Here is a 24,876-nt window from a genome sequence, read left to right as displayed (position 1 = left end):
ATGCTGCTGGAAATCACTGCCAAGGCCAGGACGGACGGAAGGTGTTGGGGGGTGTTTGGCGTGGATTTTGGAAGGGCAAATCATGCTTGAGTGAGCTGCGTGTCTTCCGCGTTGAGGCGAGTGGGCGTTGGGCGAGGGGAGAGCAGTGGCTGTTGCTGAGGCGTACTTGAAGGAAGCCTTTGTCGCTGTCTCCTGGTACGTGCTCCTAGACGAGCTGAGAAAGTGCGGGTTGCGTAAGCGGCCGGTGCGGTGGCCTGCAAAGCGGCTGAAGGGCTGTGCCCAGAGGCTTGCGATCAGTGGTAGGACAAGAGGCCATGTTCAGAAGTGAAAGCATCTGGAATTGCCCGGGCAAAGGCGGCAGGGCTTTTTCAGTGTGAGGGTGGTCAAAGAGTGGAAGAGGTGGTGGCGGCTCCATTCTCGGAGGTACTGAAGACGCGAGTGGCTGTGGTCCCAGACAATCTGCTCTAGCTGGCCCTGCTTGAGCACTGGGGTGGAAGGACATGCTCTGCAGAGATTCCTGCCCATCTCTAAATGATTCTGTGATCCTTTTTTGCTGAGGAGGGTGCGGAAGAGAGTTAGTCAAGCGTGTGTTGGCACGGGGAGCCTCGGTCGGAGGTGTGCGCAGGGAGCGTTGTCGTATCGGAGGCTTTTTCTGAGCCAGTGCTGGGCTTGTGTCATGCTGTGTATGCCTGCAGGTGCGAGTGTGTGTTGTCGCTGGTGGCCTGTGTCCTCGGAGAGGCTGAGTGCCCTTTTCCCCCCAACCCCGCCGGCCTGTTGAGGCCTGGCTTTGTGCTGTTTTAGAGTGGAAGAGCCTTGGGAGAAGAAAGGAGATGGAGGCGTGTGGTGCTGGGATGCAGGAGATTTTATTGAGGCAAAAGAGTGAAAAGGCAGGAGCACGCAGTGGAAGGGAACCGTTCTGAGGTGCAAGTAGGGCGACCGTCAGCCCAGGTCCTTTGCTTGCAGAAGATTTTGCCAGAGCACCGAGGTCTTCCTTTCCTGCGGTGGGAGCAGCGTGGGGGAGGTGCCCCGGTGGTCTTTGGCTTGTGAGCAGGCGTTTGCAGCGGAGAGTAGCGGACGTAGCAGTAGGGGCGATGCAAAGAAGACAGTGGGAGAAGAGGAGGAGGTAGGTGGGCCATGTATCCTGGCAGCCGGGGCTGGCCCCTTCCGTGCTACTTTGCTTGGTGCCTTGAGAGGAGGAGGTGCGGGTGGCAGGTCCCCGTGCCAGCAGCAGGTGGGAGGTGCGTCCTCAGTCCATGCCGTGGCTTGCAGGGTGTGTGTGGTGTGGAGGGCCCTTAGCAGGGCAGGCAGGCTCTTCCGGCGCCATAGCAGCCCAGGCCTCCGAGGCCGTAACCGTAGCCAAAGCCGCCGGAGGAGACGGGCACTCCCTGGGAGCTGAGGATGTTGCCCACAGCAGCCGATGAGGAGGATCCGACGGCGGTGCTCTGGGGGAAGGAGGTGAGGATGGGTCCCGGCAGGGTGACCAGCACGGTGGAAGGCTGGATGACGACGCGGGAGTCCTCGCACTGCCTGACGCAGGGCTCGTTGCAGCTGTTAGCCAGCGGGGTGGGTCCGCAGGGGCTGCAGAGGTTGTTGCAGGCCATGTCTGCGGTGTGGAGTGTCCCTGTAAGAGAGGGTGTTGAGGAAGCGGAGGGTGTTGGGGGGCGTGAGGGGTGTCGTTACAGGAGGGCAAGGGAGTGTGGAGACGCAGTGTGGGGCTGCAGGGAGTGTGGTGGTGTTGAGTCGTGGGGGCTGCTGAGTCTGGTGTCAGCGCGTGCTGGAAGAGACGGGGCGTGTGGGGCAGGAGAAGGAGGGGAAGGGGCTTCAGGCTCACCTTGTTGACTGCGGGGGAGAAGGCGTCAGGAGAAGCGTGTGATGGAGAGAGGCGCTGGGCCGTCTTTTATGCTGGTCTGAGGGGGCGGGACAGGCTTTGCGCGTGACGGCATTTTGCAGCAAGCAGCTGTTGCGTGCCAGAGCTTGGCAGGTAATGAGGTGGGGGGTGTGTCCCTTCCCACAACGCTCCCTTCTCATGTCCTCCTCTTGAGGATGTGTCCGTCTGTCCCTGGCGTCAGCTTTGAAGTGAGAGCAGGTATCTGGGAGGATTTGCATGGAAGGTGCGTGTCAGGGCATTTGGCAGACGTGGCCAAAGCATAGGAGAGGTGGGGTGTTGTCAGTGAGGTCATGCCGTGGCACTCGTGTGGTGTGGTTTGCGGGTGCGTTGCAAAGAGGGGCCCCCACTTGTTCATGGGCCTGGAAGGCTGTTGTGGGCTTTGGAGGTGTGCCGGGCATGAGTGTCGGCCCCTTCCATGGCATTTGGTCCCTGCCTGCCTTGCTGCCAGCTTGCTAAGCCTGACTGTAGGCCTGGCCTTTCCCACTGAGCGTGCTCTGTGTGTGCCTTGTTGCCCGCCTTGCTTGAAAGGTTGTAGCTGGGAGAAAGGGGCCTGCGTGTCTGGGCTTGTGCCCCCTGGGATCCGTCCCTGGGGGTGTCAGTGCGGGCAGGCAGAGGAGGGCTGTTTGGGAGAGCAGGCCATTTTCCTGGCAGCCCTGGCTGAGAGCTCGCCGGTCCTGTGACGAGAGGTGCCCTGCCTGGCTCCGCCGGTGCTTGTGTTGGCCCCTCCATCGTGGACCCCTGAGGTGGGGCTTGGGCTGTGGTGTGACGCATCCAAAGGAGAGCAGCGAATGCGGTGAAGGATCGAGAGAAGAAGCCTTAGAAGTAGCGGTTGAGGGAAGCGGGGCTACTGCGTTTTCAGAAGGTGGCGGCTGAGGGGAGGCCCTATCGGTGTCTCCAAGTACCTGAGAGGAGGCTGTAACGAGGAGGTTGTCAGTCTCTCATCCCTAGCAACAAGTGCTAGGGCAAGAGGAAAGGGCCTCATGTTGCGCCAGGCAAAGTTTAGTTTGGCTATGATGAGAAATTTCTTCACCGAGAGGGTTATCGAGCACTGGAAGGGGCTGCCCAGGGCAGTGGTTGAGTCACCATTGTGGGAGGTGTTTAAAAGACACGTAGACGTGGCGCTTAGGGACATGGATTAGTGGTGGCCTTGGCACTATTAGGTTAACGGTTGGACTCGATAACGTTAAGGGTCCTTTGCAACCGAAGTGACTCTTATGATTGTGTATGAGGCAGCGTGCGAGGGCAGGTGAGTTTCTGGAGAGCCCGTATGTGTGCTGAAAGGTGGAGCAGGGCTGGGAGCGGCAGGCAGGGGAGGCTGGCACTCCTGGGCCTTTGGTGGGGTCTGTGCTTGGGGCGAGTGTCGAGGGGTGAGGCCAGTTCTCTGCGCAGAGCTTGACAGGGTGAAAGGGAATTTGGCGATTGCCGAGGGGAGCTGGGTTTGAGCATGCGGCACGGGGCTGCAGAGCCGAGGCTGTGGTGGTGGTGGTGGTGCGTGCGGAAGGGTTGATGAGTGGCAAGGCCTGCCCCCGCTGAGGCAAGGTGAGTGTTTTTCAGGCTGTTTGTCAGGTGATCTGTGGTTGTTGCTGAGGAAGATGAAGGGAGGTAGGAAGGAGTGGTGTGGGAGTGGGTGTTTGTAAGTGCCCGGGGCCTGTCGTGCTGCTCCCAGGAATGCCGAGGCATCTGGCATTGTGGAGGCCTCCTTGTGAGGCCGCTGTGCATTTTCCTGGAAAGGTCATAGTGCCTGGGGGCAGCTCCTGAAGAGTGGAAGGGAGCTGGTACCCCTCGTGTCCCGCAGAAGATGGTGCGGGAGGCTCTGGGAAAGCAGAGGCCGGTGAGCCTGAGCCTGTTCCCGGGGCAGGTGATGGAAGCAATGCTGCTGGAAATCACTGCCAAGGCCAGGACGGACGGAAGGTGTTGGGGGGTGTTTGGCGTGGATTTTGGAAGGGCAAATCATGCTTGAGTGAGCTGCGTGTCTTCCGCGTTGAGGCGAGTGGGCGTTGGGTGAGGGGAGAGCAGTGGCTGTTGCTGAGGCGTACTTGAAGGAAGCCTTTGTCGCTGTCTCCTGGTACGTGCTCCTAGACGAGCTGAGAAAGTGCGGGCTGCGTAAGCGGCCGGTGCGGTGGCCTGCAAAGCGGCTGAAGGGCTGTGCCCAGAGGCTTGCGATCAGTGGTAGGACAAGAGGCCATGTTCAGAAGTGAAAGCATCTGGAATTGCCCGGGCAAAGGCGGCAGGGCTTTTTCAGTGTGAGGGTGGTCAAAGAGTGGAAGAGGTGGTGGCGGCTCCATTCTCGGAGGTACTGAAGACGCGAGTGGCTGTGGTCCCAGACAATCTGCTCTAGCTGGCCCTGCTTGAGCACTGGGGTGGAAGGACATGCTCTGCAGAGATTCCTGCCCATCTCTAAATGATTCTGTGATCCTTTTTTGCTGGGGAGGGTGCGGAAGAGAGTTAGTCAAGCGTGTGTTGGCACGGGGAGCCTCGGTCGGAGGTGTGCGCAGGGAGCGTTGTCGTATCGGAGGCTTTTTCTGAGCCAGTGCTGGGCTTGTGTCATGCTGTGTATGCCTGCAGGTGCGAGTGTGTGTTGTCGCTGGTGGCCTGTGTCCTCGGAGAGGCTGAGTGCCCTTTTCCCCCCAACCCCGCCGGCCTGTTGAGGCCTGGCTTTGTGCCGTTTTAGAGTGGAAGAGCCTTGGGAGAAGAAAGGAGATGGAGGCGTGTGGTGCTGGGATGCAGGAGATTTTATTGAGGCAAAAGAGTGAAAAGGCAGGAGCCCGCAGTGGAAGGGAACCGTTCTGAGGTGCAAGTAGGGCGACCGTCAGCCCAGGTCCTTTGCTTGCAGAAGATTTTGCCAGAGCACCGAGGTCTTCCTTTCCTGCGGTGGGAGCAGCGCGGGGGAGGTGCCCCGGTGGTCTTTGGCTTGTGAGCAGGCGTTTGCAGCGGAGAGTAGCGGACGTAGCAGTAGGGGCGATGCAAAGAAGACAGTGGGAGAAGAGGAGGAGGTAGGTGGGCCATGTATCCTGGCAGCCGGGGCTGGCCCCTTCCGTGCTACTTTGCTTGGTGCCTTGAGAGGAGGAGGTGCGGGTGGCAGGTCCCCGTGCCAGCAGCAGGTGGGAGGTGCGTCCTCAGTCCATGCCGTGGCTTGCAGGGTGTGTGTGGTGTGGAGGGCCCTTAGCAGGGCAGGCAGGCTCTTCCGGCGCCATAGCAGCCCAGGCCTCCGAGGCCGTAACCGTAGCCAAAGCCGCCGGAGGAGATGGGCACTCCCTGGGAGCTGAGGATGTTGCCCACAGCAGCCGATGAGGAGGATCCGACGGCGGTGCTCTGGGGGAAGGAGGTGAGGATGGGTCCCGGCAGGGTGACCAGCACGGTGGAAGGCTGGATGACGACGCGGGAGTCCTCGCACTGCCTGACGCAGGGCTCGTTGCAGCTGTTAGCCAGCGGGGTGGGTCCGCAGGGGCTGCAGAAGTTGTTGCAGGCCATGTCTGCGGTGTGGAGTGTCCCTGTAAGAGAGGGTGTTGAGGAAGCGGAGGGTGTCGGGGGGCGCGAGGGGTGTCGTTACAGGAGGGCAAGGGAGTGTGGAGGCGCGGTGTGGGGCTGCGGGGAGCGTGGTGGTGTTGAGTCGTGGGGGCTGCTGAGTCTGGTGTCAGCGCGTGCTGGAAGAGACGGGGCGTGTGGGGCAGGAGAAGGAGGGGAAGGGGCTTCAGGCTCACCTTGTTGACTGCGGGGGAGAAGGCGTCAGGAGAAGCGTGTGATGGAGAGAGGCGCTGGGCTGTCTTTTATGCTGGTCTGAGGGGGCGGGACAGGCTTTGCGCGTGACGGCATTTTGCAGCAAGCAGCTGTTGCGTGCCAGAGCTTGGCAGGTAATGAGGTGGGGGGTGTGTCCCTTCCCACAACGCTCCCTTCTCATGTCCTCCTCTTGAGGATGTGTCCGTCTGTCCCTGGCATCAGCTTTGAAGTGAGAGCAGGTATCTGGGAGGATTTGCATGGAAGGTGCGTGTCAGGGCATTTGGCAGACGTGGCCAAAGCATAGGAGAGGTGGGGTGTTGTCAGTGAGGTCATGCCGTGGCACTCGTGTGGTGTGGTTTGCGGGTGCGTTGCAAAGAGGGGCCCCCACTTGTTCATGGGCCTGGAAGGCTGTTGTGGGCTTTGGAGGTGTGCCGGGCATGAGTGTCGGCCCCTTCCATGGCATTTGGTCCCTGCCTTCCTTGCTGCCAGCTTGCTAAGCCTGACTGTAGGCCTGGCCTTTCCCACTGAGCGTGCTCTGTGTGTGCCTTGTTGCCCGCCTTGCTTGAAAGGTTGTAGCTGGGAGAAAGGGGCCTGCGTGTCTGGGCTTGTGCCCCCTGGGATCCGTCCCTGGGGGTGTCAGTGCGGGCAGGCAGAGGAGGGCTGTTTGGGAGAGCAGGCCATTTTCCTGGCAGCCCTGGCTGAGAGCTCGCCGGTCCTGTGACGAGAGGTGCCCTGCCTGGCTCCGCCGGTGCTTGTGTTGGCCCCTCCATCGTGGACCCCTGAGGTGGGGCTTGGGCTGTGGTGTGACGCATCCAAAGGAGAGCAGCGAATGCGGTGAAGGATCGAGAGAAGAAGCCTTAGAAGTAGCGGTTGAGGGAAGCGGGGCTACTGCGTTTTCAGAAGGTGGCGGCTGAGGGGAGGCCCTATCGGTGTCTCCAAGTACCTGAGAGGAGGCTGTAACGAGGAGGTTGTCAGTCTCTCATCCCTAGCAACAAGTGCTAGGGCAAGAGGAAAGGGCCTCATGTTGCGCCAGGCAAAGTTTAGTTTGGCTATGATGAGAAATTTCTTCACCGAGAGGGTTATCGAGCACTGGAAGGGGCTGCCCAGGGCAGTGGTTGAGTCACCATTGTGGGAGGTGTTTAAAAGACACGTAGTCGTGGCGCTTAGGGACATGGATTAGTGGTGGCCTTGGCACTATTAGGTTAACGGTTGGACTCGATAATGTTAAGGGTCCTTTGCAACCGAAGTGACTCTTATGATTGTGTATGAGGCAGCGTGCGAGGGCAGGTGAGTTTCTGGAGAGCCCGTATGTGTGCTGAAAGGTGGAGCAGGGCTGGGAGCGGCAGGCAGGGGAGGCTGGCACTCCTGGGCCTTTGGTGGGGTCTGTGCTTGGGGCGAGTGTCGAGGGGTGAGGCCAGTTCTCTGCGCAGAGCTTGACAGGGTGAAAGGGAATTTGGCGATTGCCGAGGGGAGCTGGGTTTGAGCATGCGGCACGGGGCTGCAGAGCCGAGGCTGTGGTGGTGGTGGTGGTGCGTGCGGAAGGGTTGATGAGTGGCAAGGCCTGCCCCCGCTGAGGCAAGGTGAGTGTTTTTCAGGCTGTTTGTCAGGTGATCTGTGGTTGTTGCTGAGGAAGATGAAGGGAGGTAGGAAGGAGTGGTGTGGGAGTGGGTGTTTGTAAGTGCCCGGGGCCTGTCGTGCTGCTCCCAGGAATGCCGAGGCATCTGGCATTGCGGAGGCCTCCTTGTGAGGCCGCTGTGCATTTTCCTGGAAAGGTCATAGTGCCTGGGGGCAGCTCCTGAAGAGTGGAAGGGAGCTGGTACCCCTCGTGTCCCGCAGAAGATGGTGCGGGAGGCTCTGGGAAAGCAGAGGCCGGTGAGCCTGAGCCTGTTCCCGGGGCAGGTGATGGAAGCAATGCTGCTGGAAATCACTGCCAAGGCCAGGACGGACGGAAGGTGTTGGGGGGTGTTTGGCGTGGATTTTGGAAGGGCAAATCATGCTTGAGTGAGCTGCGTGTCTTCCGCGTTGAGGCGAGTGGGCGTTGGGCGAGGGGAGAGCAGTGGCTGTTGCTGAGGCGTACTTGAAGGAAGCCTTTGTCGCTGTCTCCTGGTACGTGCTCCTAGACGAGCTGAGAAAGTGCGGGCTGTGTAAGCGGCCGGTGCGGTGGCCTGCAAAGCGGCTGAAGGGCTGTGCCCAGAGGCTTGCGATCAGTGGTAGGACAAGAGGCCATGTTCAGAAGTGAAAGCATCTGGAATTGCCCGGGCAAAGGCGGCAGGGCTTTTTCAGTGTGAGGGTGGTCAAAGAGTGGAAGAGGTGGTGGCGGCTCCATTCTCGGAGGTACTGAAGACGCGAGTGGCTGTGGTCCCAGACAATCTGCTCTAGCTGGCCCTGCTTGAGCACTGGGGTGGAAGGACATGCTCTGGAGAGATTCCTGCCCATCTCTAAATGATTCTGTGATCCTTTTTTGCTGGGGAGGGTGCGGAAGAGAGTTAGTCAAGCGTGTGTTGGCATGGGGAGCCTCGGTCGGAGGTGTGCGCAGGGAGCGTTGTCGTATCGGAGGCTTTTTCTGAGCCAGTGCTGGGCTTGTGTCATGCTGTGTATGCCTGCAGGTGCGAGTGTGTGTTGTCGCTGGTGGCCTGTGCCCTCGGAGAGGCTGAGTGCCCTTTTCCCCCCAACCCCGCCGGCCTGTTGAGGCCTGGCTTTGTGCCGTTTTAGAGTGGAAGAGCCTTGGGAGAAGAAAGGAGATGGAGGTGTGTGGTGCTGGGATGCAGGAGATTTTATTGAGGCAAAAGAGTGAAAAGGCAGGAGCACGCAGTGGAAGGGAACCGTTCTGAGGTGCAAGTAGGGCGACCGTCAGCCCAGGTCCTTTGCTTGCAGAAGATTTTGCCAGAGCACCGAGGTCTTCCTTTCCTGCGGTGGGAGCAGCGCGGGGGAGGTGCCCCGGTGGTCTTTGGCTTGTGAGCAGGCGTTTGCAGCGGAGAGTAGCGGACGTAGCAGTAGGGGCGATGCAAAGAAGACAGTGGGAGAAGAGGAGGAGGTAGGTGGGCCATGTATCCTGGCAGCTGGGGCTGGCCCCTTCCGTGCTACTTTGCTTGGTGCCTTGAGAGGAGGATGTGCGGGTGGCAGGTCCCCGTGCCAGCAGCAGGCGGGAGGTGCGTCCTCAGTCCATGCCGTGGCTTGCAGGGTGTGTGTGGTGTGGAGGGCCCTTAGCAGGGCAGGCAGGCTCTTCTGGCGCCATAGCAGCCCAGGCCTCCGAGGCCGTAACCGTAGCCAAAGCCGCCGGAGGAGATGGGCACTCCCTGGGAGCTGAGGATGTTGCCCACAGCAGCCGATGAGGAGGATCCGACGGCGGTGCTCTGGGGGAAGGAGGTGAGGATGGGTCCCGGCAGGGTGACCAGCACGGTGGAAGGCTGGATGACGACGCGGGAGTCCTCGCACTGCCTGACGCAGGGCTCGTTGCAGCTGTTAGCCAGTGGGGTGGGTCCGCAGGGGCTGCAGAAGTTGTTGCAGGCCATGTCTGCGGTGTGGAGTGTCCCTGTAAGAGAGGGTGTTGAGGAAGCGGAGGGTGTTGGGGGGGGCGAGGGGTGTCATTACAGGAGGGCAAGGGAGTGTGGAGGCGCGGTGTGGGGCTGCGGGGAGCGTGGTGGTGTTGAGTCGTGGGGGCTGCTGAGTCTGGTGTCAGCGCGTGCTGGAAGAGACGGGGCGTGTGGGGCAGGAGAAGGAGGGGAAGGGGCTTCAGGCTCACCTTGTTGACTGCGGGGGAGAAGGCGTCAGGAGAAGCGTGTGATGGAGAGAGGCGCTGGGCCGTCTTTTATGCTGGTCTGAGGGGGCGGGACAGGCTTTGCGCGTGACGGCATTTTGCAGCAAGCAGCTGTTGCGTGCCAGAGCTTGGCAGGTAATGAGGTGGGGGGTGTGTCCCTTCCCACAACGCTCCCTTCTCATGTCCTCCTCTTGAGGATGTGTCCGTCTGTCCCTGGCGTCAGCTTTGAAGTGAGAGCAGGTATCTGGGAGGATTTGCATGGAAGGTGCGTGTCAGGGCATTTGGCAGACGTGGCCAAAGCATAGGAGAGGTGGGGTGTTGTCAGTGAGGTCATGCCGTGGCACTCGTGTGGTGTGGTTTGCGGGTGCGTTGCAAAGAGGGGCCCCCACTTGTTCATGGGCCTGGACGGCTGTTGTGGGCTTTGGAGGTGTGCCGGGCATGAGTGTCGGCCCCTTCCATGGCATTTGGTCCCTGCCCGCCTTGCTGCCAGCTTGCTAAGCCTGACTGTAGGCCTGGCCTTTCCCACTGAGCGTGCTCTGTGTGTGCCTTGTTGCCCGCCTTGCTTGAAAGGTTGTAGCTGGGAGAAAGGGGCCTGCGTGTCTGGGCTTGTGCCCCCTGGGATCCGTCCCTGGGGGTGTCAGTGCGGGCAGGCAGAGGAGGGCTGTTTGGGAGAGCAGGCCATTTTCCTGGCAGCCCTGGCTGAGAGCTCGCCGGTCCTGTGACGAGAGGTGCCCTGCCTGGCTCCGCCGGTGCTTGTGTTGGCCCCTCCATCGTGGACCCCTGAGGTGGGGCTTGGGCTGTGGTGTGACGCATCCAAAGGAGAGCAGCGAATGCGGTGAAGGATCGAGAGAAGAAGCCTTAGAAGTAGCGGTTGAGGGAAGCGGGGCTACTGCGTTTTCAGAAGGCAGCGGCTGAGGGGAGGCCCTATCGGTGTCTCCAAGTACCTGAGAGGAGGCTGTAACGAGGAGGTTGTCAGTCTCTCATCCCTAGCAACAAGTGCTAGGGCAAGAGGAAAGGGCCTCATGTTGCGCCAGGCAAAGTTTAGTTTGGCTATGATGAGAAATTTCTTCACCGAGAGGGTTATCAAGCACTGGAAGGGGCTGCCCAGGGCAGTGGTTGAGTCACCATTGTGGGAGGTGTTTAAAAGACACGTAGACGTGGCGCTTAGGGACATGGATTAGTGGTGGCCTTGGCACTATTAGGTTAACGGTTGGACTCGATAACGTTAAGGGTCTTTTGCAACCGAAGTGACTCTTATGATTGTGTATGAGGCAGTGTGCGAGGGCAGGTGAGTTTCTGGAGGGCCCGTATGTGTGCTGAAAGGCGGAGCAGGGCTGGGAGCGGCAGGCAGGGGAGGCTGGCACTCCTGGGCCTTTGGTGGGGTCTGTGCTTGGGGCGAGTGTCGAGGGGTGAGGCCAGTTCTCTGCGCAGAGCTTGACAGGGTGAAAGGGAATTTGGCGATTGCCGAGGGGAGCTGGGTTTGAGCATGCGGCACGGGGCTGCAGAGCCGAGGCTGTGGTGGTGGTGGTGGTGCGTGCGGAAGGGTTGATGAGTGGCAAGGCCTGCCCCCGCTGAGGCAAGGTGAGTGTTTTTCAGGCTGTTTGTCAGGTGATCTGTGGTTGTTGCTGAGGAAGATGAAGGGAGGTAGGAAGGAGTGGTGTGGGAGTGGGTGTTTGTAAGTGCCCGGGGCCTGTCGTGCTGCTCCCAGGAATGCCGAGGCATCTGGCATTGCGGAGGCCTCCTTGTGAGGCCACTGTGCATTTTCCTGGAAAGGTCATAGTGCCTGGGGGCAGCTCCTGAAGAGTGGAAGGGAGCTGGTACCCCTCGTGTCCCGCAGAAGATGGTGCGGGAGGCTCTGGGAAAGCAGAGGCCGGTGAGCCTGAGCCTGTTCCTGGGGCAGGTGATGGAAGCAATGCTGCTGGAAATCACTGCCAAGGCCAGGACGGACGGAAGGTGTTGGGGGGTGTTTGGCGTGGATTTTGGAAGGGCAAATCATGCTTGAGTGAGCTGCGTGTCTTCCGCGTTGAGGCGAGTGGGCGTTGGGCGAGGGGAGAGCAGTGGCTGTTGCTGAGGCGTACTTGAAGGAAGCCTTTGTCGCTGTCTCCTGGTACGTGCTCCTAGACGAGCTGAGAAAGTGCGGGCTGCGTAAGCGGCCGCTGCGGTGGCCTGCAAAGCGGCTGAAGGGCTGTGCCCAGAGGCTTGCGATCAGTGGTAGGACAAGAGGCCATGTTCAGAAGTGAAAGCATCTGGAATTGCCCGGGCAAAGGCGGCAGGGCTTTTTCAGTGTGAGGGTGGTCAAAGAGTGGAAGAGGTGGTGGCGGCTCCATTCTCGGAGGTACTGAAGATGCGAGTGGCTGTGGTCCCAGACAATCTGCTCTAGCTGGCCCTGCTTGAGCACTGGGGTGGAGGGACATGCTCTGCAGAGATTCCTGCCCATCTCTAAATGATTCTGTGATCCTTTTTTGCTGGGGAGGGTGCGGAAGAGAGTTAGTCAAGCGTGTGTTGGCACGGGGAGCCTCGGTCGGAGGTGTGCGCAGGGAGCGTTGTCGTATCGGAGGCTTTTTCTGAGCCAGTGCTGGGCTTGTGTCATGCTGTGTATGCCTGCAGGTGCGAGTGTGTGTTGTCGCTGGTGGCCTGTGTCCTCGGAGAGGCTGAGTGCCCTTTTCCCCCCAACCCCGCCGGCCTGTTGAGGCCTGGCTTTGTGCCGTTTTAGAGTGGAAGAGCCTTGGGAGAAGAAAGGAGATGGAGGCGTGTGGTGCTGGGATGCAGGAGATTTTATTGAGGCAAAAGAGTGAAAAGCAGGAGCACGCAGTGGAAGGGATCCGTCCTGAGGTGCAAGTAGGGCGACCGTCAGCCCAGGTCCTTTGCTTGCAGAAGATTTTGCCAGAGCACCGAGGTCTTCCTTTCCTGCGGTGGGAGCAGCACGGGGGAGGTGCCCCGGTGGTCTTTGGCTTGCGAGCAGGCGTTTGCAGCGGAGAGTAGCGGACGTAGCAGTAGGGGCGATGCAAAGAAGACAGTGGGAGAAGAGGAGGAGGTAGGTGGGCCATGTATCCTGGCAGCCGGGGCTGGCCCCTTCCATGCTACTTTGCTTGGTGCCTTGAGAGGAGGAGGTGCGGGTGGCAGGTCCCCGTGCCAGCAGCAGGCGGGAGGTGCGTCCTCAGTCCATGCCGTGGCTTGCAGGGTGTGTGTGGTGTGGAGGGCCCTTAGCAGGGCAGGCAGGCTCTTCCGGCGCCATAGCAGCCCAGGCCTCCGAGGCCGTAACCGTAGCCAAAGCCGCCGGAGGAGATGGGCACTCCCTGGGAGCTGAGGATGTTGCCCACAGCAGCCGATGAGGAGGATCCGACGGCGGTGCTCTGGGGGAAGGAGGTGAGGATGGGTCCTGGCAGGGTGACCAGCACGGTGGAAGGCTGGATGACGACACGGGAGTCCTCGCACTGCCTGACGCAGGGCTCGTTGCAGCTGTTAGCCAGCGGGGTGGGTCCGCAGGGGCTGCAGAAGTTGTTGCAGGCCATGTCTGCGGTGTGGAGTGTCCCTGTAAGAGAGGGTGTTGAGGAAGCGGAGGGTGTCGGGGGGGGCGAGGGGTGTCATTACAGGAGGGCAAGGGAGTGTGGAGGCGCGGTGTGGGGCTGCGGGGAGCGTGGTGGTGTTGAGTCGTGGGGGCTGCTGAGTCTGGTGTCAGCGCGTGCTGGAAGAGACGGGGCGTGTGGGGCAGGAGAAGGAGGGGAAGGGGCTTCAGGCTCACCTTGTTGACTGCGGGGGAGAAGGCGTCAGGAGAAGCGTGTGATGGAGAGAGGCGCTGGGCCGTCTTTTATGCTGGTCTGAGGGGGCGGGACAGGCTTTGCGCGTGACGGCATTTTGCAGCAAGCAGCTGTTGCGTGCCAGAGCTTGGCAGGTAATGAGGTGGGGGGTGTGTCCCTTCCCACAACGCTCCCTTCTCATGTCCTCCTCTTGAGGATGTGTCCGTCTGTCCCTGGCGTCAGCTTTGAAGTGAGAGCAGGTATCTGGGAGGATTTGCATGGAAGGTGCGTGTCAGGGCATTTGGCAGACGTGGCCAAAGCATAGGAGAGGTGGGGTGTTGTCAGTGAGGTCATGCCGTGGCACTCGTGTGGTGTGGTTTGCGGGTGCGTTGCGAAGAGGGGCCCCCACTTGTTCATGGGCCTGGACGGCTGTTGTGGGCTTTGGAGGTGTGCCGGGCATGAGTGTCGGCCCCTTCCATGGCATTTGGTCCCTGCCCGCCTTGCTGCCAGCTTGCTAAGCCTGACTGTAGGCCTGGCCTTTCCCACTGAGCGTGCTCTGTGTGTGCCTTGTTGCCCGCCTTGCTTGAAAGGTTGTAGCTGGGAGAAAGGGGCCTGCGTGTCTGGGCTTGTGCCCCCTGGGATCCGTCCCTGGGGGTGTCAGTGCGGGCAGGCAGAGGAGGGCTGTTTGGGAGAGCAGGCCATTTTCCTGGCAGCCCTGGCTGAGAGCTCGCCGGTCCTGTGACGAGAGGTGCCCTGCCTGGCTCCGCCGGTGCTTGTGTTGGCCCCTCCATCGTGGACCCCTGAGGTGGGGCTTGGGCTGTGGTGTGACGCATCCAAAGGAGAGCAGCGAATGCGGTGAAGGATCGAGAGAAGAAGCCTTAGAAGTAGCGGTTGAGGGAAGCGGGGCTACTGCGTTTTCAGAAGGTGGCGGCTGAGGGGAGGCCCTATCGGTGTCTCCAAGTACCTGAGAGGAGGCTGTAACGAGGAGGTTGTCAGTCTCTCATCCCTAGCAACAAGTGCTAGGGCAAGAGGAAAGGGCCTCATGTTGCGCCAGGCAAAGTTTAGTTTGGCTATGATGAGAAATTTCTTCACCGAGAGGGTTATCAAGCACTGGAAGGGGCTGCCCAGGGCAGTGGTTGAGTCACCATTGTGGGAGGTGTTTAAAAGACACGTAGACGTGGCGCTTAGGGACATGGATTAGTGGTGGCCTTGGCACTATTAGGTTAACGGTTGGACTCGATAACGTTAAGGGTCTTTTGCAACCGAAGTGACTCTTATGATTGTGTATGAGGCAGTGTGCGAGGGCAGGTGAGTTTCTGGAGGGCCCGTATGTGTGCTGAAAGGCGGAGCAGGGCTGGGAGCGGCAGGCAGGGGAGGCTGGCACTCCTGGGCCTTTGGTGGGGTCTGTGCTTGGGGCGAGTGTCGAGGGGTGAGGCCAGTTCTCTGCGCAGAGCTTGACAGGGTGAAAGGGAATTTGGCGATTGCCGAGGGGAGCTGGGTTTGAGCATGCGGCACGGGGCTGCAGAGCCGAGGCTGTGGTGGTGGTGGTGGTGCGTGCGGAAGGGTTGATGAGTGGCAAGGCCTGCCCCCGCTGAGGCAAGGTGAGTGTTTTTCAGGCTGTTTGTCAGGTGATCTGTGGTTGTTGCTGAGGAAGATGAAGGGAGGTAGGAAGGAGTGGTGTGGGAGTGGGTGTTTGTAAGTGCCCGGGGCCTGTCGTGCTGCTCCCAGGAATGCCGAGGCATCTGGCATTGCGGAGGCCTCCTTGTGAGGCCGCTGTGCATTTTCCTGGAAAGGTCATAGTGCCTGGGGGCAGCTCCTGAAGAGTGGAAGGGAGCTGGTACCCCTCGTGTCCCGCAGAAGATGGTGCGGGAGGCTCTGGGAAAGCAGAGGCCGGTGAGCCTGAGCCTGTTCCCGGGGCAGGTGATGGAAGCAATGCTGCTGGAAATCACTGCCAAGGCCAGGACGGACGGAAGGTGTTGGGGGGTGTTTGGCGTGGATTTTGGAAGGGCAAATCATGCTTGAGTGAGCTGCGTGTCTTCCGCGTTGAGGCGAGTGGGCGTTGGGCGAGGGGAGAGCAGTGGCTGTTGCTGAGGCGTACTTGAAGGAAGCCTTTGTCGCTGTCTCCTGGTACGTGCTCCTAGACGAGCTGAGAAAGTGCGGGCTGCGTAAGCGGCCGGTGCGGTGGCCTGCAAAGCGGCTGAAGGGCTGTGCCCAGAGGCTTGCGATCAGTGGTAGGACAAGAGGCCGTGTTCAGAAGTGAAAGCATCTGGAATTGCCCGGGCAAAGGCGGCAGGGCTTTTTCAGTGTGAGGGTGGTCAAAGAGTGGAAGAGGTGGTGGCGGCTCCATTCTCGGAGGTACTGAAGACGCGAGTGGCTGTGGTCCCAGACAATCTGCTCTAGCTGGCCCTGCTTGAGCACTGGGGTGGAAGGACATGCTCTGCAGAGATTCCCGCCCATCTCTAAATGATTCTGTGATCCTTTTTTGCTGGGGAGGGTGCGGAAGAGAGTTAGTCAAGCGTGTGTTGGCACGGGGAGCCTCGGTCGGAGGTGTGCGCAGGGAGCGTTGTCGTATCGGAGGCTTTTTCTGAGCCAGTGCTGGGCTTGTGTCATGCTGTGTATGCCTGCAGGTGCGAGTGTGTGTTGTCGCTGGTGGCCTGTGCCCTCGGAGAGGCTGAGTGCCCTTTTCCCCCCAACCCCGCCGGCCTGTTGAGGCCTGGCTTTGTGCCGTTTTAGAGTGGAAGAGCCTTGGGAGAAGAAAGGAGATGGAGGCGTGTGGTGCTGGGATGCAGGAGATTTTATTGAGGCAAAAGAGTGAAAAGGCAGGAGCACGCAGTGGAAGGGATCCGTCCTGAGGTGCAAGTAGGGCGACCGTCAGCCCAGGTCCTTTGCTTGCAGAAGATTTTGCCAGAGCACCGAGGTCTTCCTTTCCTGCGGTGGGAGCAGCGCGGGGGAGGTGCCCCGGTGGGCTTTGGCTTGCGAGCAGGCGTTTGCAGCGGAGAGTAGCGGACGTAGCAGTAGGGGCGATGCAAAGAAGACAGTGGGAGAAGAGGAGGAGGTAGGTGGGCCATGTATCCTGGCAGCCGGGGCTGGCCCCTTCCGTGCTACTTTGCTTGGTGCCTTGAGAGGAGGAGGTGTGGGTGGCAGGTCCCCGTGCCAGCAGCAGGCGGGAGGTGCGTCCTCAGTCCATGCCGTGGCTTGCAGGGTGTGTGTGGTGTGGAGGGCCCTTAGCAGGGCAGGCAGGCTCTTCTGGCGCCATAGCAGCCCAGGCCTCCGAGGCCGTAACCGTAGCCAAAGCTGCCGGAGGAGACGGGCACTCCCTGGGAGCTGAGGATGTTGCCCACAGCAGCCGATGAGGAGGATCCGACGGCGGTGCTCTGGGGGAAGGAGGTGAGGATGGGTCCTGGCAGGGTGACCAGCACGGTGGAAGGCTGGATGACGACGCGGGAGTCCTCGCACTGCCTGACGCAGGGCTCGTTGCAGCTGTTAGCCAGCGGGGTGGGTCCGCAGGGGCTGCAGAAGTTGTTGCAGGCCATGTCTGCGGTGTGGAGTGTCCCTGTAAGAGAGGGTGTTGAGGAAGCGGAGGGTGTTGGGGGGGGCGAGGGGTGTCATTACAGGAGGGCAAGGGAGTGTGGAGGCGCGGTGTGGGGCTGCGGGGAGCGTGGTGGTGTTGAGTCGTGGGGGCTGCTGAGTCTGGTGTCAGCGCGTGCTGGAAGAGACGGGGCGTGTGGGGCAGGAGAAGGAGGGGAAGGGGCTTCAGGCTCACCTTGTTGACTGCGGGGGAGAAGGCGTCAGGAGAAGCGTGTGATGGAGAGAGGCGCTGGGCCGTCTTTTATGCTGGTCTGAGGGGGCGGGACAGGCTTTGCGCGTGACGGCATTTTGCAGCAAGCAGCTGTTGCGTGCCAGAGCTTGGCAGGTAATGAGGTGGGGGGTGTGTCCCTTCCCACAACGCTCCCTTCTCATGTCCTCCTCTTGAGGATGTGTCCGTCTGTCCCTGGCGTCAGCTTTGAAGTGAGAGCAGGTATCTGGGAGGATTTGCATGGAAGGTGCGTGTCAGGGCATTTGGCAGACGTGGCCAAAGCATAGGAGAGGTGGGGTGTTGTCAGTGAGGTCATGCCGTGGCACTCGTGTGGTGTGGTTTGCGGGTGCGTTGCGAAGAGGGGCCCCCACTTGTTCATGGGCCTGGAAGGCTGTTGTGGGCTTTGGAGGTGTGCCGGGCATGAGTGTCGGCCCCTTCCATGGCATTTGGTCCCTGCCCGCCTTGCTGCCAGCTTGCTAAGCCTGACTGTAGGCCTGGCCTTTCCCACTGAGCGTGCTCTGTGTGTGCCTTGTTGCCCGCCTTGCTTGAAAGGTTGTAGCTGGGAGAAAGGGGCCTGCGTGTCTGGGCTTGTGCCCCCTGGGATCCGTCCCTGGGGGTGTCAGTGCGGGCAGGCAGAGGAGGGCTGTTTGGGAGAGCAGGCCATTTTCCTGGCAGCCCTGGCTGAGAGCTCGCCGGTCCTGTGACGAGAGGTGCCCTGCCTGGCTCCGCCGGTGCTTGTGTTGGCCCCTCCATCGTGGACCCCTGAGGTGGGGCTTGGGCTGTGGTGTGACGCATCCAAAGGAGAGCAGCGAATGCGGTGAAGGATCGAGAGAAGAAGCCTTAGAAGTAGCGGTTGAGGGAAGCGGGGCTACTGCGTTTTCAGAAGGTGGCGGCTGAGGGGAGGCCCTATCGGTGTCTCCAAGTACCTGAGAGGAGGCTGTAACGAGGAGGTTGTCAGTCTCTCATCCCTAGCAACAAGTGCTAGGGCAAGAGGAAAGGGCCTCATGTTGCGCCAGGCAAAGTTTAGTTTGGCTATGATGAGAAATTTCTTCACCGAGAGGGTTATCAAGCACTGGAAGGGGCTGCCCAGGGCAGTGGTTGAGTCACCATTGTGGGAGGTGTTTAAAAGACACGTAGACGTGACGCTTAGGGACATGGATTAGTGGTGGCCTTGGCACTATTAGGTTAACGGTTGGACTCGATAACGTTAAGGGTCCTTTGCAACCGAAGTGACTCTTATGATTGTGTATGAGGCAGTGTGCGAGGGCAGGTGAGTTTCTGGAGGGCCCGTATGTGTGCTGAAAGGCGGAGCAGGGCTGGGAGCGGCAGGCAGGGGAGGCTGGCACTCCTGGGCCTTTGGTGGGGTCTGTGCTTGGGGCAAGTGTCGAGGGGTGAGGCCAGTTCTCTGCGCAGAGCTTGACAGGGTGAAAGGGAATTTGGCGATTGCCGAGGGGAGCTGGGTTTGAGCATGCGGCACGGGGCTGCAGAGCCGAGGCTGTGGTGGTGGTGGTGGTGCGTGCGGAAGGGTTGATGAGTGGCAAGGCCTGCCCCCGCTGAGGCAAGGTGAGTGTTTTTCAGGCTGTTTGTCAGGTGATCTGTGGTTGTTGCTGAGGAAGATGAAGGGAGGTAGGAAGGAGTGGTGTGGGAGTGGGTGTTTGTAAGTGCCCGGGGCCTGTCGTGCTGCTCCCAGGAATGCCGAGGCATCTGGCATTGCGGAGGCCTCCTTGTGAGGCCGCTGTGCATTTTCCTGGAAAGGTCATAGTGCCTGGGGGCAGCTCCTGAAGAGTGGAAGGGAGCTGGTACCCCTCGTGTCCCGCAGAAGATGGTGCGGGAGGCTCTGGGAAAGCAGAGGCCGGTGAGCCTGAGCCTGTTCCCGGGGCAGGTGATGGAAGCAATGCTGCTGGAAATCACTGCCAAGGCCAGGACGGACGGAAGGTGTTGGGGGGTGTTTGGCGTGGATTTTGGAAGGGCAAATCATGCTTGAGTGAGCTGCGTGTCTTCCGCGTTGAGGCGAGTGGGCGTTGGGCGAGGGGAGAGCAGTGGCTGTTGCTGAGGCGTACTTGAAGGAAGCCTTTGTCGCTGTCTCCTGGTACGTGCTCCTAGACGAGCTGAGAAAGTGCGGGCTGCGTAAGCGGCCGGTGCGGTGGCCTGCAAAGCGGCTGAAGGGCTGTGCCCAGAGGCTTGCGATCAGTGGTAGGACAAGAGGCCATGTTCAGAAGTGAAAGCATCTGGAATTGCCCGGGCAAAGGCGGCAGGGCTTTTTCAGTGTGAGGGTGGTCAAAGAGTGGAAGAGATGGTGGCGGCTCCATTCTCGGAGGTACTGAAGACGCGAGTGGCTGTGGTCCCAGACAATCTGCTCTAGCTGGCCCTGCTTGAGCACTGGGGTGGAAGGACATGCTCTGCAGAGATTCCCGCCCATCTCTAAATGATTCTGTGATCCTTTTTTGCTGGGGAGGGTGCGGAAGAGAGTTAGTCAAGCGTGTGTTGGCACGGGGAGCCTCGGTCGGAGGTGTGCGCAGGGAGCGTTGTCGTATCGGAGGCTTTTTCTGAGCCAGTGCTGGGCTTGTGTCATGCTGTGTATGCCTGCAGGTGCGAGTGTGTGTTGTCGCTGGTGGCCTGTGCCCTCGGAGAGGCTGAGTGCCCTTTTCCCCCCAACCCCGCCGGCCTGTTGAGGCCTGGCTTTGTGCCGTTTTAGAGTGGAAGAGCCTTGGGAGAAGAAAGGAGATGGAGGCGTGTGGTGCTGGGATGCAGGAGATTTTATTGAGGCAAAAGAGTGAAAAGGCAGGAGCACGCAGTGGAAGGGATCCGTCCTGAGGTGCAAGTAGGGCGACCGTCAGCCCAGGTCCTTTGCTTGCAGAAGATTTTGCCAGAGCACCGAGGTCTTCCTTTCCTGCGGTGGGAGCAGCGCGGGGGAGGTGCCCCGGTGGTCTTTGGCTTGCGAGCAGGCGTTTGCAGCGGAGAGTAGCGGACGTAGCAGTAGGGGCGATGCAAAGAAGACAGTGGGAGAAGAGGAGGAGGTGGGTGGGCCATGTATCTTGGCAGCCGGGGCTGGCCCCTTCCGTGCTACTTTGCTTGGTGCCTTGAGAGGAGGAGGTGCGGGTGGCAGGTCCCCGTGCCAGCAGCAGGCGGGAGGTGCGTCCTCAGTCCATGCCGTGGCTTGCAGGGTGTGTGTGGTGTGGAGGGCCCTTAGCAGGGCAGGCAGGCTCTTCTGGCGCCATAGCAGCCCAGGCCTCCGAGGCCGTAACCGTAGCCAAAGCTGCCGGAGGAGACGGGCACTCCCTGGGAGCTGAGGATGTTGCCCACAGCAGCCGATGAGGAGGATCCGACGGCGGTGCTCTGGGGGAAGGAGGTGAGGATGGGTCCTGGCAGGGTGACCAGCACGGTGGAAGGCTGGATGACGACGCGGGAGTCCTCGCACTGCCTGACGCAGGGCTCGTTGCAGCTGTTAGCCAGCGGGGTGGGTCCGCAGGGGCTGCAGAAGTTGTTGCAGGCCATGTCTGCGGTGTGGAGTGTCCCTGTAAGAGAGGGTGTTGAGGAAGCGGAGGGTGTCGGGGGGGGCGAGGGGTGTCATTACAGGAGGGCAAGGGAGTGTGGAGGCGCGGTGTGGGGCTGCGGGGAGCGTGGTGGTGTTGAGTCGTGGGGGCTGCTGAGTCTGGTGTCAGCGCGTGCTGGAAGAGACGGGGCGTGTGGGGCAGGAGAAGGAGGGGAAGGGGCTTCAGGCTCACCTTGTTGACTGCGGGGGAGAAGGCGTCAGGAGAAGCGTGTGATGGAGAGAGGCGCTGGGCCGTCTTTTATGCTGGTCTGAGGGGGCGGGACAGGCTTTGCGCGTGACGGCATTTTGCAGCAAGCAGCTGTTGCGTGCCAGAGCTTGGCAGGTAATGAGGTGGGGGGTGTGTCCCTTCCCACAACGCTCCCTTCTCATGTCCTCCTCTTGAGGATGTGTCCGTCTGTCCCTGGCGTCAGCTTTGAAGTGAGAGCAGGTATCTGGGAGGATTTGCATGGAAGGTGCGTGTCAGGGCATTTGGCAGACGTGGCCAAAGCATAGGAGAGGTGGGGTGTTGTCAGTGAGGTCATGCCGTGGCACTCGTGTGGTGTGGTTTGCGGGTGCGTTGCGAAGAGGGGCCCCCACTTGTTCATGGGCCTGGAAGGCTGTTGTGGGCTTTGGAGGTGTGCCGGGCATGAGTGTCGGCCCCTTCCATGGCATTTGGTCCCTGCCCGCCTTGCTGCCAGCTTGCTAAGCCTGACTGTAGGCCTGGCCTTTCCCACTGAGCGTGCTCTGTGTGTGCCTTGTTGCCCGCCTTGCTTGAAAGGTTGTAGCTGGGAGAAAGGGGCCTGCGTGTCTGGGCTTGTGCCCCCTGGGATCCGTCCCTGGGGGTGTCAGTGCGGGCAGGCAGAGGAGGGCTGTTTGGGAGAGCAGGCCATTTTCCTGGCAGCCCTGGCTGAGAGCTCGCCGGTCCTGTGACGAGAGGTGCCCTGCCTGGCTCCGCCGGTGCTTGTGTTGGCCCCTCCATCGTGGACCCCTGAGGTGGGGCTTGGGCTGTGGTGTGACGCATCCAAAGGAGAGCAGCGAATGCGGTGAAGGATCGAGAGAAGAAGCCTTAGAAGTAGCGGTTGAGGGAAGCGGGGCTACTGCGTTTTCAGAAGGTGGCGGCTGAGGGGAGGCCCTATCGGTGTCTCCAAGTACCTGAGAGGAGGCTGTAACGAGGAGGTTGTCAGTCTCTCATCCCTAGCAACAAGTGCTAGGGCAAGAGGAAAGGGCCTCATGTTGCGCCAGGCAAAGTTTAGTTTGGCTATGATGAGAAATTTCTTCACCGAGAGGGTTATCAAGCACTGGAAGGGGCTGCCCAGGGCAGTGGTTGAGTCACCATTGTGGGAGGTGTTTAAAAGACACGTAGACGTGGCGCTTAGGGACATGGATTAGTGGTGGCCTTGGCACTATTAGGTTAACGGTTGGACTCGATAACGTTAAGGGTCTTTTGCAACCGAAGTGACTCTTATGATTGTGTATGAGGCAGTGTGCGAGGGCAGGTGAGTTTCTGGAGAGCCCGTATGTGTGCTGAAAGGCGGAGCAGGGCTGGGAGCGGCAGGCAGGGGAGGCTGGCACTCCTGGGCCTTTGGTGGGGTCTGTGCTTGGGGCGAGTGTCGAGGGGTGAGGCCAGTTCTCTGCGCAGAGCTTGACAGGGTGAAAGGGAATTTGGCGATTGCCGAGGGGAGCTGGGTTTGAGCATGCGGCACGGGGCTGCAGAGCCGAGGCTGTGGTGGTGGTGGTGGTGCGTGCGGAAGGGTTGATGAGTGGCAAGGCCTGCCCCCGCTGAGGCAAGGTGAGTGTTTTTCAGGCTGTTTGTCAGGTGATCTGTGGTTGTTGCTGAGGAAGATGAAGGGAGGTAGGAAGGAGTGGTGTGGGAGTGGGTGTTTGTAAGTGCCCGGGGCCTGTCGTGCTGCTCCCAGGAATGCCGAGGCATCTGGCATTGCGGAGGCCTCCTTGTGAGGCCGCTGTGCATTTTCCTGGAAAGGTCATAGTGCCTGGGGGCAGCTCCTGAAGAGTGGAAGGGAGCTGGTACCCCTCGTGTCCCGCAGAAGATGGTGCGGGAGGCTCTGGGAAAGCAGAGGCCGGTGAGCCTGAGCCTGTTCCCGGGGCAGGTGATGGAAGCAATGCTGCTGGAAATCACTGCCAAGGCCAGGACGGACGGAAGGTGTTGGGGGGTGTTTGGCGTGGATTTTGGAAGGGCAAATCATGCTTGAGTGAGCTGCGTGTCTTCCGCGTTGAGGTGAGTGGGCGTTGGGCGAGGGGAGAGCAGTGGCTGTTGCTGAGGCGTACTTGAAGGAAGCCTTTGTCGCTGTCTCCTGGTACGTGCTCCTAGACGAGCTGAGAAAGTGCGGGCTGTGTAAGCGGCCGGTGCGGTGGCCTGCAAAGCGGCTGAAGGGCTGTGCCCAGAGGCTTGCGATCAGTGGTAGGACAAGAGGCCATGTTCAGAAGTGAAAGCATCTGGAATTGCCCGGGCAAAGGCGGCAGGGCTTTTTCAGTGTGAGGGTGGTCAAAGAGTGGAAGAGGTGGTGGCGGCTCCATTCTCGGAGGTACTGAAGACGCGAGTGGCTGTGGTCCCAGACAATCTGCTCTAGCTGGCCCTGCTTGAGCACTGGGGTGGAAGGACATGCTCTGCAGAGATTCCCGCCCATCTCTAAATGATTCTGTGATCCTTTTTTGCTGGGGAGGGTGCGGAAGAGAGTTAGTCAAGCGTGTGTTGGCACGGGGAGCCTCGGTCGGAGGTGTGCGCAGGGAGCGTTGTCGTATCGGAGGCTTTTTCTGAGCCAGTGCTGGGCTTGTGTCATGCTGTGTATGCCTGCAGGTGCGAGTGTGTGTTGTCGCTGGTGGCCTGTGCCCTCGGAGAGGCTGAGTGCCCTTTTCCCCCCAACCCCGCCGGCCTGTTGAGGCCTGGCTTTGTGCCGTTTTAGAGTGGAAGAGCCTTGGGAGAAGAAAGGAGATGGAGGCGTGTGGTGCTGGGATGCAGGAGATTTTATTGAGGCAAAAGAGTGAAAAGGCAGGAGCACGCAGTGGAAGGGAACCGTTCTGAGGTGCAAGTAGGGCGACCGTCAGCCCAGGTCCTTTGCTTGCAGAAGATTTTGCCAGAGCACCGAGGTCTTCCTTTCCTGCGGTGGGAGCAGCGTGGGGGAGGTGCCCCGGTGGTCTTTGGCTTGTGAGCAGGCGTTTGCAGCGGAGAGTAGCGGACGTAGCAGTAGGGGCGATGCAAAGAAGACAGTGGGAGAAGAGGAGGAGGTAGGTGGGCCATGTATCCTGGCAGCCGGGGCTGGCCCCTTCCGTGCTACTTTGCTTGGTGCCTTGAGAGGAGGAGGTGCGGGTGGCAGGTCCCCGTGCCAGCAGCAGGCGGGAGGTGCGTCCTCAGTCCATGCCGTGGCTTGCAGGGTGTGTGTGGTGTGGAGGGCCCTTAGCAGGGCAGGCAGGCTCTTCCGGCGCCATAGCAGCCCAGGCCTCCGAGGCCGTAACCGTAGCCAAAGCCGCCGGAGGAGATGGGCACTCCCTGGGAGCTGAGGATGTTGCCCACAGCAGCCGATGAGGAGGATCCGACGGCGGTGCTCTGGGGGAAGGAGGTGAGGATGGGTCCCGGCAGGGTGACCAGCACGGTGGAAGGCTGGATGACGACGCGGGAGTCCTCGCACTGCCTGACGCAGGGCTCGTTGCAGCTGTTAGCCAGCGGGGTGGGTCCGCAGGGGCTGCAGAAGTTGTTGCAGGCCATGTCTGCGGTGTGGAGTGTCCCTGTAAGAGAGGGTGTTGAGGAAGCGGAGGGTGTTGGGGGGCGCGAGGGGTGTCGTTACAGGAGGGCAAGGGAGTGTGGAGACGCGGTGTGGGGCTGCGGGGAGCGTGGTGGTGTTGAGTCGTGGGGGCTGCTGAGTCTGGTGTCAGCGCGTGCTGGAAGAGACGGGGCGTGTGGGGCAGGAGAAGGAGGGGAAGGGGCTTCAGGCTCACCTTGTTGACTGCGGGGGAGAAGGCGTCAGGAGAAGCGTGTGATGGAGAGAGGCGCTGGGCCGTCTTTTATGCTGGTCTGAGGGGGCGGGACAGGCTTTGCGCGTGACGGCATTTTGCAGCAAGCAGCTGTTGCGTGCCAGAGCTTGGCAGGTAATGAGGTGGGGGGTGTGTCCCTTCCCACAACGCTCCCTTCTCATGTCCTCCTCTTGAGGACGTGTCCGTCTGTCCCTGGCGTCAGCTTTGAAGTGAGAGCAGGTATCTGGGAGGATTTGCATGGAAGGTGCGTGTCAGGGCATTTGGCAGACGTGGCCAAAGCATAGGAGAGGTGGGGTGTTGTCAGTGAGGTCATGCCGTGGCACTCGTGTGGTGTGGTTTGCGGGTGCGTTGCGAAGAGGGGCCCCCACGTGTTCATGGGCCTGGAAGGCTGTTGTGGGCTTTGGAGGTGTGCCGGGCATGAGTGTCGGCCCCTTCCATGGCATTTGGTCCCTGCCTGCCTTG

At 60.6% G+C, this 24,876-nt stretch overlaps 7 protein-coding genes across 7 annotated transcripts; all 7 read right to left on the bottom strand.

Annotated features, from left to right (window-relative positions):
• Positions 1–1,292: 1,292 nt before the first annotated feature.
• LOC129784028 (feather keratin 1-like) lies at positions 1,293–1,601 on the bottom strand. The gene has a single exon (XM_055798829.1). The coding sequence runs from the start codon at positions 1,599–1,601 to the stop codon at positions 1,293–1,295; it is 309 nt and encodes a 102-aa protein (XP_055654804.1).
• A 3,449-nt stretch (positions 1,602–5,050) lies between these two features.
• Positions 5,051–5,359, bottom strand: LOC129784027 (feather keratin 1-like). The gene has a single exon (XM_055798827.1). It carries the CDS (start codon positions 5,357–5,359, stop codon positions 5,051–5,053), a length of 309 nt encoding a protein of 102 aa, XP_055654802.1.
• A 3,449-nt stretch (positions 5,360–8,808) lies between these two features.
• LOC129784206 (feather keratin-like) lies at positions 8,809–9,117 on the bottom strand. Its single transcript, XM_055800669.1, has one exon. The coding sequence runs from the start codon at positions 9,115–9,117 to the stop codon at positions 8,809–8,811; it is 309 nt and encodes a 102-aa protein (XP_055656644.1).
• A 3,448-nt stretch (positions 9,118–12,565) lies between these two features.
• Positions 12,566–12,874, bottom strand: LOC129784026 (feather keratin 1-like). Its single transcript, XM_055798825.1, has one exon. The coding sequence runs from the start codon at positions 12,872–12,874 to the stop codon at positions 12,566–12,568; it is 309 nt and encodes a 102-aa protein (XP_055654800.1).
• A 3,449-nt stretch (positions 12,875–16,323) lies between these two features.
• LOC129784012 (feather keratin-like) lies at positions 16,324–16,632 on the bottom strand. The gene has a single exon (XM_055798758.1). It carries the CDS (start codon positions 16,630–16,632, stop codon positions 16,324–16,326), a length of 309 nt encoding a protein of 102 aa, XP_055654733.1.
• Positions 16,633–20,081: 3,449 nt separating this feature from the next.
• On the bottom strand, positions 20,082–20,390 carry LOC129784013 (feather keratin-like). The gene has a single exon (XM_055798760.1). It carries the CDS (start codon positions 20,388–20,390, stop codon positions 20,082–20,084), a length of 309 nt encoding a protein of 102 aa, XP_055654735.1.
• Positions 20,391–23,839: 3,449 nt separating this feature from the next.
• Positions 23,840–24,148, bottom strand: LOC129784025 (feather keratin 1-like). The gene has a single exon (XM_055798824.1). The coding sequence runs from the start codon at positions 24,146–24,148 to the stop codon at positions 23,840–23,842; it is 309 nt and encodes a 102-aa protein (XP_055654799.1).
• Positions 24,149–24,876: the final 728 nt, after the last annotated feature.

Source organism: Falco peregrinus, chromosome 3 (assembly GCF_023634155.1).
Source record: "Falco peregrinus isolate bFalPer1 chromosome 3, bFalPer1.pri, whole genome shotgun sequence".
NCBI lineage: Eukaryota > Metazoa > Chordata > Aves > Falconiformes > Falconidae > Falco > Falco peregrinus.
This window is presented reverse-complemented; position numbering and strand designations above follow the sequence as displayed.

What these genes read in the sequence shown, in the direction of transcription:
- LOC129784026 (XM_055798825.1), bottom strand. Translation starts at nt 12,874, where the DNA reads ATGGCCTGCAACAACTTCTGCAGCCCCTGCGGACCCACCCCGCTGGCT.
- LOC129784027 (XM_055798827.1), bottom strand. Translation starts at nt 5,359, where the DNA reads ATGGCCTGCAACAACTTCTGCAGCCCCTGCGGACCCACCCCGCTGGCT.
- LOC129784013 (XM_055798760.1), bottom strand. Translation starts at nt 20,390, where the DNA reads ATGGCCTGCAACAACTTCTGCAGCCCCTGCGGACCCACCCCGCTGGCT.
- LOC129784206 (XM_055800669.1), bottom strand. Translation starts at nt 9,117, where the DNA reads ATGGCCTGCAACAACTTCTGCAGCCCCTGCGGACCCACCCCACTGGCT.
- LOC129784012 (XM_055798758.1), bottom strand. Translation starts at nt 16,632, where the DNA reads ATGGCCTGCAACAACTTCTGCAGCCCCTGCGGACCCACCCCGCTGGCT.
- LOC129784028 (XM_055798829.1), bottom strand. Translation starts at nt 1,601, where the DNA reads ATGGCCTGCAACAACCTCTGCAGCCCCTGCGGACCCACCCCGCTGGCT.
- LOC129784025 (XM_055798824.1), bottom strand. Translation starts at nt 24,148, where the DNA reads ATGGCCTGCAACAACTTCTGCAGCCCCTGCGGACCCACCCCGCTGGCT.